The 17,669-nt window shown below is 46.4% G+C and overlaps 1 protein-coding gene and 1 non-coding gene across 2 annotated transcripts; one reads left to right on the top strand and one right to left on the bottom strand.

The window, feature by feature from the left end:
• Positions 1-348: 348 nt before the first annotated feature.
• On the top strand, positions 349-2,409 carry LOC120837048 (neprilysin-1-like; the record flags this gene model as incomplete). The annotated part of the gene is made up of 1 exon (XM_040206212.1): positions 349-2,409. A coding segment is annotated over one exon (2,061 nt), but the record flags the coding sequence as incomplete, so codon positions are not given.
• A 2,139-nt stretch (positions 2,410-4,548) lies between these two features.
• Trnas-cga lies at positions 4,549-4,621 on the bottom strand. The gene has a single exon. It is a non-coding gene; the product is annotated as a tRNA-Ser (tRNA).
• Between the last annotated feature and the right edge of the window lie 13,048 nt (positions 4,622-17,669).

Raw genomic sequence — 17,669 nt, 5'->3', positions numbered from 1 at the left:
GGCACTGACCTTGCTGACTTTTCCTCTATATAGGATGCTATGACGAACCACTAGCTTGTTCTAGTTGGCACTATTTTCTGGCTTCGAAACTGCGCCCCTTTAACACCTTTCTAACGCATATAACCTAGGCATAAACCGCTGAGTCACGGGGCTTGGTTGGGGGGAGGGGGGGCATGCGCGGCGTCTGATCATCGGCAGAAGGGAGCAAGCGCGCACGCCCGAAGCGTGCTCCAGTGCCCAGCAGACAAACATTACGGCACGCAGAAGGCGATTATTGGAGTTGCCTATATCCAACAGGCTACGGGGAAGAAAAGCCGAAGTCTACGAAACTAATGCCTTCCTGTGTCTTTTCAGGACATCTCCAAGCTGAAGTCCTTATCACCGCCTTTAAGCAAGAGCATGACGGAACGTGAACTGATGAGCAACCCAAGGTTTCTCGTGTGTTCCGTCCTATGCGTGAGTGCCTGTATCATCGTAATAATTGTGATTCTCGGTGCGCTCAGGGGCCACAGGAGAAAAACAGAATACTGCGAAACGGAAGACTGCCGCATTCACGCTGTCATCTTGAAGAGGGCCATGGACCCCGCGGTCAATCCTTGCGATAATTTTTACAAGTTCGTCTGCGGCTCCTGGAATGGCTCACAAGCCATAGTGACGACTTCCACCGCGGATGACGTCACCCTCAGAGTGTACGCATTTGTCATTCAAATGTTGCTTCGAGAAGACCCCCAGCCAAACGTGCCGAAGAAGCTCTTTCGGACATGCAACACCCCAACATCTTCATACATTAAAGACGTGGCGATTTTCAAAGGGATAAAGGAAGACATCGGCATTTTGTGGCCAGAAAAACGTCAGACGTTCGTACATCCATTGGACCTTCTTTTAAAGCTGTCCATCAGGTGGAACTTTAACTTCCTCCTTAATGTTCGTGTCATTCCAGCGTCAAGGCGTCGGAACAGGACGCTGTTATTCAGCGAGGGCACCATCGCCACCAGCTTCCAGAAACCGCTAGTTAACACAATGTCCATCACCGCTTTCCAGAGATACGTGCAGGAGCACTACAAGATACTCGGCGCATCTCCGGATACCAATCTGCGAGAGCTTATGGCGGCTGAACGTGTTATCCTCGCTGCCGCACTATACGTTAGGCAAGGGGTGCCGGAGCAACTGGCCGTTCCACTCCAATCCATGCAAAACTTCACTCCTACGGTCGAACCGGAGCAATGGCTCCAGTTTCTCAACAACTATTCAGAGCCGGAGCCTCCCTTCACGCTGGAGCAGATCGTCATTCTTGAAGACGCCAGGTTACTTCGCAAGATCGGAGAGCTGCTCAAGAACCACCCCGCAGAGCAGCTCGTCGTCGGCTTCGCCTGGATCTTCATTCAGTCATACCTGTGGGCGGTCTCAAGCTCCCCCACAATTCGATTCGGGAAAGCCGATGCCGTCAACCGTTACAAACCAGTCGTATGCTTGGAGTACGTGAACGCTGCTTTGGGCTTGCTGGGGGCGACAGAGTACCTGCAGGCAAAGTTTTCGAGAACTGCGCAGCTTTATGTTCATGACATGGTTCGTAATCTCACCAAATCCGCCAAGTCCAAAATTCATTCCTCGCCGTGGATTAACAACAAAATTAAAATTCTGGCACTGGACAAGTTAGAGGACATGTACCTCGACGTCTGGCCGATCGACGACGACTTCGGCGGCGAGACGTCATCGTTGGTATACAGCCGTCTCGGAAATATGACGGACTCGTTCGCCGAAAACCTCGGGACTGTCACAGAAAACATGCATGCACTGATCAAGCGGGACCCCATCAATGTCATTCATTCGAAACAGATAGCGCCGCCTTCGGGCTTTCTTTCTTACCTGTATCATCTCAATCAAATCAGCGTAGCCCCTGGAGGCGTTGACGCTCCCAGGTTCTACGTGAACGGCACGCTCGCTATGACATACGGTGGCATTGGGATCTCGCTAGCAAGGCAAGTGGTCAAAGCGTTCGATCCATTGGGAATAAAAATTAACGACCGCAGTAACGCCGTCAAATGGGTAGACTCAGCCATCTTATCAGCGTACGCGGCCAGAGCAAATTGCACCAAGACTGGCGAGTCTGCTTTTCCCACCGTAGTGGCACTCGAGGTGTCTTACTCGGCCCTCAAGCAGGCTATTGAGGACCAAGACGTGCCGTTTGCAGATTTCCGACTGCGGGGCCTCAAGGAGTTCACCGAAGACCAGATCCTTTTTATGACACATTGCAACGGACTGTGCTCTCTGAGTCGAGAGGATAGCGAGAGCGAGTGCAACCTGCCCCTGAAACAGTTTCCCCCTTTCGCAGAAGCGTTCAAGTGTGCCATGGGTACACCGATGAATCCGTTACACAAGTGTGTTTTCTTCAGCAATTCATCGGCATAATAGCTTTCTTTCTTCGTTCCTGTAATTTATTTCATCTCGTGTTACATACTTTAATTTGTATCTCAGTAGGATCCGCAGAAAATTTTGAGTGATAACGGATTGCGGGGTGTGTGTTAGTCGCCTTATTAAAACGGCTTCAGAGTTTGCGTGAAATTTCTAACTTTGATCGGAGGATGAGTGCGCGTTAGCATGCCATTATTTCTGTTCGACCGCATAAAATACCTTATCAACGCAGACGAAGGGGCAGGACTGACAAAAGATGGCCTTTGTTTTTAGGCGTTGCCTTTTTAAAATCAAAACAGAAAGTTACATTTCGGAATATCGCGGAAAAAATAATAGTCATACCAATATCCGTATATCATAGCAAATTTTAGTATTGTGTGCACGATCAAACCCAAGCACTGTGCGTTTGAATTTGCTTCTATACGCAGTACTAAAACTTTGATAGCCAATTAACTCGACAAAAACAGATGCACGCTATTTAATTTTGTTCTCTTAACGCAGTCTTTTCCTAAGACATTTCACTAAAATGCGGTAGCGGATCGGTCAACAACTCCAATAGGGGATACCTTAAGTTAGTTAAAGTATCCGTTTAAAGTATCTGGACATCCAGTGATTCACCGCAACCTTGAGCTGCGTGTCATGCTTGACTCGTCAACACACAAACTTTAACTCGCTTGGAAAGGAAGTGACTTGAGATGTCGGCGGCGGAATGTTCTTCCGTCATTCCATTTCGGTGTTGAGGGCGACCTTCCTTGGACAGTGAAAAGGACTGCGTTACGATGGACTTTACACCAACAAACCTCGTCTTTGAAAACAAGCTTCTGCGCAAAGCGAGAGTTATTGCGTCGAAATTAGCTTGAGAGCCAATGGCCGCAAGTGGACTTCAAAGCAGACGCCACGTCGGCTGCTGACAAGGGCAGCACTGCTCTAACACTCCCGCCGTCTCCCAAGAGCGTTCCTGTGTTCTTCCAAAGTTTTGTTCTCAACATTTTACTTGAAAACAATTTGTTGTTCTACTTATTTCTTCCTTCACCCTACTGAAAATATAGCGGGTTGACTGAAGAAAAAACTAGACCACGCATCAATGCCCATGTACAACCTATTTTGCCTGCGTGTAACACCAGGCAATCTTTTCTTTTCTTTTTGTGAATTTTGGTTTGATTGTTAAAGGATTCCGTAGCAATAGTAACATAAACTTCAACTTTTGCGCTTGATTTATTTTTTATTAAAACACTCTTTGTTTGTTAATTGTGTGAAAGATGTATAAAATCTCAGAGATGTTTCAACGTAGCTAGTTGAAAGCCATAAAGCTGAGGTCGCACTGCTAATAGATCGTAGAAAATGAAGTCTGGCAGACATCAGTCACCACCGGTTTGAATTCCGCGTGCACAGCTGCACTTTGAGAAAAAGTGAAGACTGTGCGTGCACAGCTTTGATCAGCTATCAAGGTGCATGAGCGCACGGGTATCCATGGATTTGACTTCAGCGTCAGACAAAGTTGTTCCCGATTAGGCGGAGTGCATGTGAGAGATGAATGGAGCAGGCGCGGTTCGAGGGAGTGAACCATTCCAGACCACAAAACAAGGCCTGCCCCCCTGACGTCATCACTAGTGGCGAGTTATTCCCTAGCTCTCCCCTAGGGCGACACGAATTGCTCGAACCGCGCCCGGCCCTCGAAACGGGCAAACAACTCACGCAACTCGGAGACGTCTGAAGCGCTACCAGTGAGTTAGGGACGCGAAATTTTCACACGTGACACACCGCGCCGGTGGTGACGACAACTAAAAGAATTGGTTCTGATTTGAAATTGGCCGTTTTAGGGGAATAACCCGTTTCAGAAAGGTGAGTGAGTATTCTCAACGCCATTTAAAGGTACGATAAAAAAAGTGAAAGCCGTTTACAACTCCCTGTAACGCAGAATTAGAGCGCAGCTCTTGAGGAGGAGTAGGGAAGGGTACTGAGAGGGGGGTCACGTGACCTCGGGACCTCCCGGGGAGGGGGGGGGGTCACGTGACCTCCCCCCCCCCCCTTCCCGAAGTCACCGAAGGTACGGGAAGGTACCCGAAAACGAGGGGGTCAAAGGACAGACACAAATCTCCAAGCAAAGCTAAGTGACTTTTGCGGGCTGAAAAAATCTGCCTGGTCCTGGTATCGAACCGGGGATCTCTCCATTTCGAGTGGAGAGCTCTATCGACTGAGCTAACCAGGAGGTAGACGAGTAGAGCAAACGGGTTTTATCAGCTGCCACCGGTCTACAACCAACAAGGGTGAACTTCAGCATTTTAAGGTTATGATGTTAAAGCAATTAATGCTAAGTTGCAGACGTGCTGGAGAGAATAAACTATCGTAGATTCTGTTGAGCTCGCCTGCAACTTCGCATTAATCACATTAATGCGTCACCCGTTACCTGGTGCTTACACTGTGACGATTGATGTGACGTTATTATGTCAAGTGACGTTGCACAGTGACGCCACGCGACTTAATGACGTGAGGTGACACCGTGATTCACGTGATGTAATGACGTGAGGTGACGCCTGAATGTCACGTGACAACCTGACGGCGCGTAGAAACACAAGCACGAGACTGCTGATAATGGAAAACAAGAAAAACAAAGCGTTTTCGCAGATTATGCCAGAAAGGTTCTCGGGCGATAAAACGGATAACGCTAAGCCGGCGAAACCCATGGGTGTGAAATTAGGTGGAACTACACGCTTGATACTTGAGAGCGCGATTTTGGAAGTGTTCTTCAGTGACCATAAGGCGGTGTGAGTTTGTGTCCAATAACATTGCGTAAAACGTTCAAGCAGACACTCCAACGACGGGGAACGGTTCACGTATACGCATGCAGTTTCGTCGTTCCCTGGGTATCAAACTTGGACGCGCGATTTTTGAAGTGTTCTTCCATTACCACGAGGCAGTCCCAGTTTGTGTGTGTGTGTGTGTGTATGTATGTATGTGTGTGTTTGCGTGCGTGCGTGCGTGCGTGCGCGTGTGTGTGTGTGTGTGAGTGTGTGTGTGTGTGTGTGTGTGTGTCCAATAAAATTGTTTAGCAGGTTTACAAAATGCTCTCTACTTAATACACCCTCATTGGTTCCAAAACGGTATGGAATTCTCGTCCGGTATGTTACTCGGTTTAATACGAAACGCCTATGCGGACTCTATGGTGCGTGCTCGCACCTTTACCGTTGATTCAGTCCCTCTGCTCCGAAATGACACATTAGCAGCTCCGACGTCACACATTAGCTGTTGAAGTGTTTCAACTTACGGGTAGCGTAAGTTTTTTACAATTTTTTTTTTACCTTTATGCGCTCTAGTTGCATTATATGTCCAGAATATTTTATTGCTGAATTTAGAACGCAAATGATTACGACATTGAGATAACCCATGTCGACATCACCCACTGTGATTTAGCAGCTCCGTCGTCCAAGGCCCCTCTTCTGAACGCGTAGCTAAATATTGCACCTCTTCCTTTATGAAGACATTCAAATGTGCATGAATACTGCAGAGAACATTTTTTTTTGGGGGGGGGGGGGGGGGAATACACTTCTTTACGATGCAGTGTTTCATCATCTGACATATACGAGTCTAGATTGAGGGGAAATGCACCTTCCAACGCAATTGTTGTGGCGATGCACGCTGAAGTTTGGGTGAAAGAGCTTATTTCGCCCCAGCACGTTGCTCAGTTCTTACGGTTACACGATCAACGAAAAGTTGTCCGTGCCCTGACACTAACTCCGCTGCCCGTTTTTTGAAGAGTAAGACCCTTGTGCAAGCGAGAACACGCATGAAACAGCGCTTAAACTCATCCTCACCTCGCGTTGAGTAACATTCTCCTCCATAATGTGTGCAAGGAGAAAAAATATGCCTTCGTGCAGGATGCCTGGTCCGGCTAAAAAGGGAAAGCTGTCTGTGCCTAAAAAAAAGTTTGGATTGCTTGAAAAAAATGGAAAGGGGCCACGCCATTTCTGTACCTAGCCTCTGGGTAATGACCGCCTTGGACGAACCATGCATTTTTTTTCACGCTAATTTATTACATGATAGCCTCTTGACAGGACACGTATCGTCGATCAGTCACATTTCGTCTACTCATTTGCTTGTTTCCCTTTCTTAAAACTAGCTTTTAAAATAAAACGAATTACCCCTTATACAACTAGCGCAACGTCGCTCATTTTCGTACATTTTCTTAAATATAAAAGTTCTCGACCAACCTGGGATGGGAGGTCCAAATCATTTTATCTTTCAGGGAACTACCTGGCAGGCTTTACGCATAAAATACAATTTCCCACATTTTCTAGTTGTGTGGTAACTTGTAAGCATGAACATATAAAAGGTATGTTTCAAAATAAAATATATGTGATTGCAGACGAGCGCTTCTGTGTTATAGCGTCTAAAGGAGGTTAAGCTGAATAATTGTGAAAATGACAGAGTTGCTACTATTTAGGAGTGTTTTCGATCGTTCTAGCTGTATAGATGAACCTAGGAGTCAAGAGTTGTTATATGGACTTTCTGTAATAAAAAATAAAATTCAATGAATTACGTCGTCGTCATGCACGGGTAAGTAGTATTCGTACAATATTTTTAACCGAAGTTCTAGGCCACCCTGCTAGCGCGTTGGCACAGCAAAGCCCAGCGCACAGCCGACTGTCGATTTTCTGCGCGCTGGCATAGCTATGTTCAGGTCACGAAACGGATGCGCAGGAGAAGGGGTTGGCTTGAGGCACGGCTGGAGGTGCTCTTCCTGCGCGCAATTTGGAAATCGGACTGAGAAATGTGAAAATAAACAAAATGAATATCTAAAAAGGTATTACATTTTTGCAATTATTTTAAACAAGCTTGGCCTTTGATACTACAATCGTAACACGACCCCTAAGCTCAATAAATTAAAAAAAAAAGTTAAATTCACAGATTTGAGATAATTAGCCAACTTACCGTGAAGATTACCCGCTCATCTCATGTTCCTCGAGCCTGAAAAGGACACGGGAAAGATAGCACTGGTCGAACCCCCCGCCCTTTTTATGAGTCCGTTCGAATTAAAATCCGGCTCGGGCTCACATTTTCTGGACTTAGTCGCCTTGTGAATTATAGTCCGCAATACATTGCGTCATCTATTGTACACTGAAAGTATCGGGGGGGGGGGGGGGGGGGGGGGGTCTCGCTTTGAACCGCGTGCCCTACCACGTCGAGATAATTTAAATAAAGGATTCAGTTCTCGGTGCTGAATTTCTCTCATCTTTTTGCGTGAAAAAAGCACACCTAAGCTAATAGTGCGGTTGGGAGTACGTGCCCAACGGACCAATCACCCGCCTCTCTTTTATCACCGGACCCGGCTCTCTGCACGTGAATATGCCCTACCTATTATGGAACAGGAAATCTACCTGAATTCTATCTGGATTTCAGGTTTTTAGAAATTATTCCCTTGTCTGCAATCAGGATTTCAGGTTCCCAGAAACCATCCCAGTTAGATTTCCAGTTCCATAATTCGGACGGTGAAAAGTTAAACTGGATTTTTCGGTAGGAAAGCGAGGAACTCGTTTACACGGACGTATTTTGCACCAGTCTCAGTTTAGGGGAGAACACAGTATTGTTCAGACAGCAAGGAAATGATGATCACCTTGGAAGAAAATGTTGGGAGTTACTGTGATTTCCATCAATTGCGATACAGCCCTCACTGGCTTCGTTTTCCGGCCGTATATCGCTGGGCAATATGTAGCGTCGGGCATGTTTTGAGTGATAAACGAGGATCGCTCGTTGTATTAGGCAAGAGAATCAAGTTGATATAACCTGTTTTTTCGTAATTTGCGTAAAAAAACAAAAAGAAAACAATTTCTTTTTTTTTTTTTTTTTTTTTAGCGCGGCAAGCAAATGACGCGTTTTGTTCTCTGCTCGCTGCGCCTATCGGTATATGGCGCCTCAAGTTAATGGCGTCGCTGACTCGGTCGTCTGGCAAGTTTCTCGCTTTCATTTTTGTATGGAGGAAACTACACTTTGCAATTTCACGCGTTAAAACTAGCCTGCTCAGTGCACATCTGGTGAAATTTTTAGCTTTCTATGTGCAGGCGCTGACTTTTCTGGCTCGTTTTATAGTGTCAGATCCGCTTCTGCCAGCCTACACACTACAGGTATTCAATGCCTGTTATATTAAAACAAGCAGTACAATTATTATTATTGGTTTATTCTTCAGCCTGAGAGCCACTACTAATGCAAGTAAACGAGGCAACTAAGACATAAGGTGAGGCACAGTCACAGTACACTCCTGGAGACTGGTGTTGCTCCCCTTAATATCACCCACAAGTCGTAGCTCTTTAGGATCTGGCGACCGGCACAATTAAAAGCTTTTTCTTTCTATATACATATATTGTGTCAAGAACGTATATAAAATACACTATTTATTGGCTCTGGGCCCCTGCCGCCGTCGCTGCTTTTTTACTCCCATTAGCCAAAGGCCGACTCCCAATGACGCGCATCCCTGCTTCAAAAGGGAAGGTGAGACGAAAAAAAGAAAAGAAGAAAACAAAGCACGTTTTTTGGAGAAGCAAGAGCGAGAAGGCAAAGGAACCATTCATCACGGCCTGTTTAGCTGATAATTACACCGCGCGGAGGCGCGCCTTTCTCACCTGCCGGACCGGGAAAGTTCAAGCGCTCTGCCGGGAGCGTGCATACATCCTCACCCCACAAAGCTAGCAAACACCGAAAAACAAAAGTCAGTTTGACTTGGCACCTTTTAAGCCAGTGCACTTGCCGAACGAGTGTGCCGAAGCGTCGAATGAATCCAGGCAAGTTTACAAAACTGAGCGTAGGCCCGGAGCTTTTTGTAGTCAAACGACAATGGTCATTTTTATGGTAGCAAGCTATACTAATAAACAATACATTGACAACAAAGCACGAATGCGGTAGGAAGTGTTAGAACAAGGAAAGCTCTCGATGTGACTCGACGCAGCCGCCGATGCTTCACGGGGTACTGTTTTCGTAAAACAACACCGCAGCGAAAATATGTTGACTGCGAAACAGATAATGATGAAGAGCGACGTTTAGAGGCGAGTTCACGCTTCCAGCAGTAGTTGGCAGCTTCCTGCCGGTATGTGATCGGCAACAAGCCATCTTCAACTATCTGAGCTTATATACCGTTGCTTAGACCTCTGCAACACATTGATTGATCTCAAAGGAAACATTCCGAAACTGCGAAATGAGTGATTTATTAATACGCGGTTTAGAACTTTAGATCTTAAGGCGAAACGAAAATTCTAATGTGGAAGTCTCAGGGGAAAAAAAAAGAAGGTAAAACCTCAGGCTATGGCTCAGGAGTGATTACAAAGACCAGTTGAATTTCATTTACGCTAGACGTCGTCGCATAACGTTTACTCGAATGACAACTTGAATAACACTTAACGTTTAGTCAAAAGTAACAGGAAGCAGGTCTAGCAAACAAAATACCGTAGGCCAGTGAAAATTGACAAAAGTTCGCCCTAGCTTAAAAATAAAACGACATCCAGAAGCGTATTTACATCTGTGAATTCAGCTATACACCGTTCCCCCCTAAACTGACAGTGTGGGAGGAAACACGCCCTCAACGGACCAATCGAACATGTTCTCTACATCAGCGGACTCCGCTTTCTGCATGATGGTACGGGCGGGGGCGTGATGCAGTGGCGAACCCTCGACGTATACCTGGTCCCACGTGCTCGAAGCGTCCATCGCTCTGTCAGCTCAAGGCTGGAAGGACCATGGGAATAGTCTAGCACAGGGGTCGGCCACCTCTTCGCTGCCGCGGGCCAGATCTCCAGAAGACGGAAGAAGGGGGGGGGGGGGGGAGGGGAGGGAGAGGGAGGGATCAGCTTTCGAGCAGAACGATATGACGCACAGTGGACTGCTGAGCACACAGTTCTCATTCCAACATCCAAAGACCCCAAAAAATGTAATGACGGCCTACAAAAAATGTAACGATGGGCTACACGATTCATGCTAAAATTCTGACCAGTCGCTTGGCCAGAAAACTGTTGAAATTAAAGATGGTACAAACCGGTCATTTCGAATAGTTTATGCTGGATACAATGACTTTAATTATTGCTTCTCAATGGACTCATTTTGGCGCTCAACAACCGCGGATAGGTGATGGTACACGCAGTGAACGTGCAAAGAAAACTAACCCCCTGGTGTGCTGTTTCAGAATGAATACGTCCGGTTACAGAAGGTCTGCAGCCAACCACATTTCTTGCGCCATTAGAACTCGCGAGTACGTATGTCCGTCTGCGTGCTGTGGTTGGGGGAGGGGGAAGGGGGGTCTCTCTGGTAGCGTTCCAATGGCCGTACCATAACCCCGTGGACCGGAGAACAAGAAAATCATTGTATTTTCTGTGCACAAAAATCGAAGAACAAACAAACAAGCCAGCGAACGAAAAAAAAAAAAAAAAGCGAACACTAGAACAGACAGCAAATATAAAAACAGACAAACAAAAACGAACACGACACAAAAGATAAGGTCCGAGCCAGAGAGCAGCAAATAATAGAGGTGCTTGATTTAGAATTCCAGCGCCCGACATTCAAGAGCAATTTATATGTCAAGCAGCTCGTCAGGGAGAGCCAAAAGTACGGTACTTATCTCGCCTTTGATGGGCGTCACAACGGAACATTCAAAGGCCGTCTCAGCTGTAAAACTTGGAAAACAAAAAATGCAAAAAGGATCAAAGATGGATGGAGAGAAAGAATGAAAGAAAGATGCACAAAGAAGGTGATGCGTAGAGCTGTATTCTGCTTAGTCCCTAACCAAAAAAAAAAGCTTTTCTTTATTTTTTTTTAAAATTGTGATAGGTCCTTATATAACTACGAGGATGGGAAGGGCCAAATGATTACAAAACTGTGTCGAAATACGAATACAAAATAATTGGACAAAATGCATTTAATTACAAATCCAGTTACTTCTTTTAGGAAAGTATTTAAATAGAAAATGCAAAATATACAACGACATAATTTGATACAAAAATACATTTTGTTCCCATAGTCTCACGTCTGAGACTTAAATATAACCCCAAGTAAAAAAAGACCGTGACCAAATCAAGACTGGAACTTATATATACCAATAATAATCAAGCGCTGAAAAAAAGTTGCAACTCTAAAAATAATTTCCTTTTATCATAAGAGTGGCGGGTACAGCATCAGAAAACAATGCATTGGGTACTAGTTTAAACTGAAAGGCTCAGTTGAATGAACAAAGCATTTTCAAACAATACGTCGTTAATCCGACGTCTAACAAATTAAATCAGTTCAGCCAAGTCAATATTTGCATCCACCCCGTTCATTGCTTGTTCTACTCTTCCTTTTATTTTTCTGACATGTTTATTATGAGCAAAGCTCAACGAAGTTTCGTGCTTTTTGCGTAAGACTCCCATCGCAGATAATGCATAATATCGCATTTGACTGTGAATTACAGTGGCCAAAATTGTACTGGGGTAGTATTTGAAATGCTAAATTTTCAGCATTTAGATACAATTTACAAATATGTTAGTCAATTTGTTATTAAATACAAAATACAAAATTCTCAATGTATTTCAAATACGTATTTAAAGTACTTGACTTTGAAGTACTGCCCATCCCTGCCGAGGTAATGACGACATTTTCATCATGCGATGTCTTATCCTCAATGCGCTAAATCAAGCCTTTAGTTGTTTTCCCGCATTCACTTCCTCTGCGGTATCAGGGAAGTGTAAAGAGAGAGAGAGAGGAAGAAAGAGAGGGAGCGAAAATGAAAAAGGGAGTCGTTAGAGAAGATAAAAGGATCTTCATCGACAAGAAAAATGCGTATTCGTTCTGTACTTTCTATTTCGTTTTTTCTCGATTTTATCCTCCTGATAACTGCTGTTTTCTTTCATGCCGTTTATTTGTGTTGCCTTATTGTTGTGTGTGCACGCACTTTTAAAATCTTTTTTGGCCTTACGTAGCTGGAAAGAAACCAGTCCGGGAATGAACGCTTTCACGTAAGTAAGTAATTTTCCAGGCACTTGCCACAAGCTTGTCGATGAAGTGGATTATTTCGCGTGAATCTGATCACGCGTGCATTCAATGGCTCCCAATGCGCGTATAAAACAGAAAGGCATGGAACACGGGATGGATTGGACAGAACGTTGAGTTTGAAATTGCGCGCTCTCCCTGAAGCGGAATGGATATGCAGAAAACGTGAACCTTGTGGCGCCATCTCTCTTTACGATGAAGAAGCTCTTGTTCTAGTAGCTCCATCTGCCTTTTGAGCCAAGAAGTGTCCAGGTGGCGGGAATCGCGCAAACAGCGTTCGGGTCTGTGTGTAGGCGTTGTAAATGGAGATTGAGAGGGAAAGAGAGCCAATTGTGTACATGCAAGTCGTGTTAGCCAAAGCTATGAGTATGCGTGCGCTCGCGGCCATTGCGCTGCGATCAAAGCTTTGTACGCGCGGTCTTCGTTTATGAAATCGTGGTGCACGTGAATCGGGGCTTTCCTTGAAACTCCTAGGTTTAGCTCGCACCTTATTTCTTGAAACATCTGCTCGACCACGCTCATATTTACCCTTGACTTACGAAGTCCACGGGCAAAAACCTGACTAATAAACTAACCATATTATATATATATATATATAAATCTCCTTCTTCCTTTTTTGTTTTAATCGAACTAGAAAATACTTATGAACATGCTACTCGGTTTTCATTACAATACCTTTGAGTCACTTGTTTCGAGCAGCTTAGATAAAAGTTTCATTCCCATCAAACATTTTTGTTGAAACCTAAGATAGCTTTTATAAACGCATATGGATCGCAGATACGAAAATGTTTCTAAAAAGCACCTTGACATAATATTCAAAGGCGGAGAAACAAGCGTTCTTGATTTCTTCGTTCTATATTACACGTGCTCTAACAACGCATCAAACGGTCTGTAATAGTTGACCTATGTATCTTAAAGCAGTGGCAAATTGTCGTGCTACGGTCATCTATGATGGAACACATCTGGTGGATATACACAGATGATGCTTTATTATTTTTTTTTTGGTCTGCAGGGCCTAAAGTAAAGTGGCGATGTAGGTGAGTTGGTTCATGACTATAAAAAAAATATATATATAAATAGGCCGCACAAAAGGAACGGACTGACAAAAGGAGTACGGAACTCGGGCGCTGACTATCAACTGATAATTCATTTAATAGAAAACAAGCTCAAGCAAACCAGTCAGGGAGGTAAGGTGACGTGTACAAAAAAAAAAAAATCCGTTCTCCTTGCTCTTTTTGTTATTGTATATGTGTAAATATAGGGTCATCAAGATAAATCCAGACACTTCACCGTATTTAAGAAAACACACAGAGACAAATATAAAATGAATATCGTCCTTTTTTCTGTCCTTTGCAATGTCTGCCGTAACGTCTTCCTGGCTGACAGATTGTCTGAACGCTTTCGCAATGCTGTAAACCTGTGTCTCCTTGTAGCCATACCACGCAATAATTTGCTTAGACGCCTTTCCGGCGCGAAGCGAATAACGTATTGTAGCCCTCCGGATACTCCCTGCTCTGTCTTCAGCAAGTCGCGAACTGTTTATCATGCGATGGTCCGCTGTCGAATCACGTGGCCGCAGAAGCGCAATACGGCCGGTTAGCTTCAATGCATTGTTGAGAGACGACATCTGGGAAAAGTCCGGATTTATCTCGACGACCATGTCTCCACCATTTCATCTTACGTCTGGCCGCAGCGGACGCTACGAGCCATCCCAGCCAATCCAGCTTTGTGAACGTTGCACGTGACGACGCGTTGCGCGCGTCTTGGCGCTTTCTATCAAAGATCACGGGAAACTCACACGGCCTTGGATTGGTTCCGATCACTCGCAACAGCCGCTTTGGCACGACCCTTCCCAGTAATCTTTGTATCTTGCAAGTTGGGCCCCCTGAAGGTACGGGTGTTACAATCTCGTAAGCAAATCAAGCCGGCGGGTGACCAGGCAAATGTTTTGACAACCTCTCTAGCTGCAGAGGGAAGGGGGAAGGGAGGGGGGTGTCAGTGCACCGTTTATCTCCCCCCTCTTCTCCCAGTTTCCCCGTCTCCACCCACACTAGTGCGCCGCAACGGGACTGAACGCGGGCGCTATTACGTCAAACCAAGAGCCGCGCTTCTTTGCTGACGCTAAAGGCGCGTTCACACTCTTGCAACCGAGTACGACCGAGAAAAACTTCTTGGGACCGGATGCACTGAGCGGAGCTGGTCCTAAGAGATCGCAAGAGGCTTAAAAACCGGTTTGGTCTCTCTCAGTCGCACTCGGTTGTAAGAGTGTGAACGGGCCTTAACTCTCCAGCCTGGTGCTACCAACAGCAACACGAGCAAGCAAGGTCCGTGCGGGGCTCCCACGTAAAGCTCTAGATTCAAAAGATGCTATTACGTGTATGGCAGATCGAAACATACCGTTTGCGATATGTTACTGTACTCGGTTCGCGGTAAAATTGTTTTCACCTCAAATGAATGTCAGAAAGGCGCCTCACAGCATGACGTTTCACACGCTCACAACGTGCTCGGTGACACCTGGCATGCTTCATCTTTATGGTCAAAACGTTTTCTCGGCCCCTAAACCACTCAATTACACCAATCATTTCGAGGATTGCAGGGAGTTACAGCGGATCTCGAGTGCGAAGACAATGGTGGCGACAGCGCAACCACAGGCGTATATGCACATGTATTGGGCAAGTGGAACCCTACTGAACTCCCTCTTCGCCTCACTTGTTCCAAGCGCCGCGTGCTTTCCCTTCTTCGAAAGTTCCCAAAGGAGTTTCTGTTCCTCGGCCTTTCCATGCCCGGTCTCGTCGGCGACCCTACCGAGCCTCCACAGTTCGTCCTTATAAGGAAAGTCCTTGGAGACGTACGGCGCCATGTAGAGGCTCTCGATACACTCACTGGAAGGCGCCAGTCCCGACGTCGGAACCAGCATGAGAAAAAAAGGATCCAGGAACCTCAAGTAGACGTGCGTTCCTCGCGAAGCCAGTCGAGCACACTTCCCCGTTCCTGGTCGTTCGAGGCAGTCCTCACCGCACGCTTGGAGCTGTTGTCTCAGTGCTCCTGTAAGGCCACCGGGGCTGGACTCAATCACATCAAGGAGCGAGCTTTTTTCAATCGCGCATGGCAGTATGCGGCCTCGTCGCACGGCCGCTTCGAGTTGTTCGATCGTTTCGATGGCGCGCGCGAGGGGTGGTGAGCTTGTTTGCGACACAATCACGGACGTCACGTACGTGCTTAGACCGAGGGAAGCAAAAATCCAAATTACCAGCAAAATCCAAGTCGTGAATGCGGATGTCCTTGGGAACTCAACACCGCTCCTCGCCAGGATACTGGACAGAAGAAAGAACGTTGCTCCCGTGATGTCGGTTAGTTCCCCCAAAAGCCGTCCTTGTGCGTAATAAATTGCCAAGAGGGTGAGAGCACTGAGCAGAACAAGTAACACGAAGTACGCTGATTCCATCAGCTTGTTCTTGAGAGAAAGCGTTTTGGTTGTTTTTTCTGGACTAAAAAAAGTGATGCATTTAGGGGTCGTGATAGATGCAAAATGAATTTCGAGGCTTTTCTCCAAGACCACCGGTGCCGGCGAAATAGTGATATCAGTTTTTCGTTGTCGCAGAAACGTGACCAAATATTCTTTGTCGGGCGGAATCAAAGTCGGTTTGTATAGTGACAGGGTTACATTGTTTAGTGTTAGTGCCTTTATAATAGCTCTGATTGAGGGAATATACTCGACCAACGATGTAATGTCGGGACCGATCTTTGTGAATACGGTACCCGCAATTAGGGATCTGTGCCGTATTGAAGACCAACCCTTTCTCGTTGCGTTCTTAAAAAATATTTTGTAATCCATGAATGTTCGTTTCGTGCAATCGCGGTAAGGGTATAAAGTGACGTCTACTGTCGTTTCGTTGATGAGAATCACGTTACACGAACTTCGTGGGAATTCTTCAAACAGCCGATCATGGTTTTCATGAAAAACAAACACAAACTTGACGAGGGGAAGGTGCGCCACACGTCCGCCGATTGTTTCCATCACGTGCTGCTGGACGTCGTGTGAAGATGACACCAGTAGAACACTGACCCTCACGTTTAGATTCGAGAGCTCTTCGAGAGTTTGGACACGTTCGGGCGTCAAGCTGTCCCAAACTTCAACCAAGACACCCGCTGAGAACTTCAAAGGTGACAGGTAGTCAAACGAGTCGCTTGCCAGCAGAAGCACAACGCGACACTGGCAGCGCACCAGAAAGTCACCGATGCTTGCACCAAGTAGAGGCTGACGTTCAGCCATCGACCCAAGGTAAGTGCACAGAAATACACAAACTGCGCTCACAATTCTCATTGTTAAATAGATTTTCTCTTAAAGGAGTGTGTGACAAGTATTCATCCGTTGAAGAGCGACATTACCAGGGGTACCCCGCGCACTTCAAAGCAGTGTCGTACAATGTCGGGTCTGCAGAGGGTGAAATGTTTATGCGTAACACGAGGACAATCGATCCCCCCACGGCCTAACCTAGTCCTCGGAGCATTAACAAAGCCGTTTCGTCACGAAGTACAAAATTACCATGATCATTTTATCGTCACCGTTATGTTGGAAGCCTAAATGAATACTTGTCAGATTCGTTGAAATATCGACTCACTTCGAACAGCTTTATTTCTTCAAGGGACTAATAACAACATCTCCGGCATTCAGGATCTAGATCTTTTTGATGGTACACGGGAACGCCTATGTTATTGTTGGTATTTTCGCTTTTTAGAGCGCAGCTCTTAGGGGCCCGTTCCCGGCTTGAGCGGCGTCGGCGTCGGCGTCGGCGTTGGCGTCGGCGTCGGCGTATCCAAGGTCACCCCAAGGTCACGCGGCCCCCAAGGTCATCCCAAGGTCACGTGACCCCTTCCCCAGGGTCACGTGACCCCCAAGGTCACGTGACACCCAAAGTCACGTGACCCCCCCCCCCCCCGAGGTCACGTGATCCCCCCGGTCACGTGACCCCCCCCCCCCCCCCCGAGGTCACGTGACCAGCCCCCAGGGTCACGTGACCCCCCGCCGAGGTCACGTGACCTCCCCGATGACGCCATCATCACTGATGACGTCACCAGCATCCGCATCGTCATCGTCATCATCACTGATGACGTCATCAGTGACGTCACTGATGACCTTACCGGCATCCGCATCGTCATCGCCATCATCACTGATGACGTCATCAGTGACGTCACTGATGACCTCACCGGCATCCGCATCGTCATCGTCATTATCACTGATGACGCCATCAGTG

The sequence above is a fragment of the Ixodes scapularis genome, unplaced genomic scaffold (genome assembly GCF_016920785.2).
Source record: "Ixodes scapularis isolate PalLabHiFi unplaced genomic scaffold, ASM1692078v2 PGA_scaffold2__306_contigs__length_199485367, whole genome shotgun sequence".
NCBI lineage: Eukaryota > Metazoa > Arthropoda > Arachnida > Ixodida > Ixodidae > Ixodes > Ixodes scapularis.
This window is presented reverse-complemented; position numbering and strand designations above follow the sequence as displayed.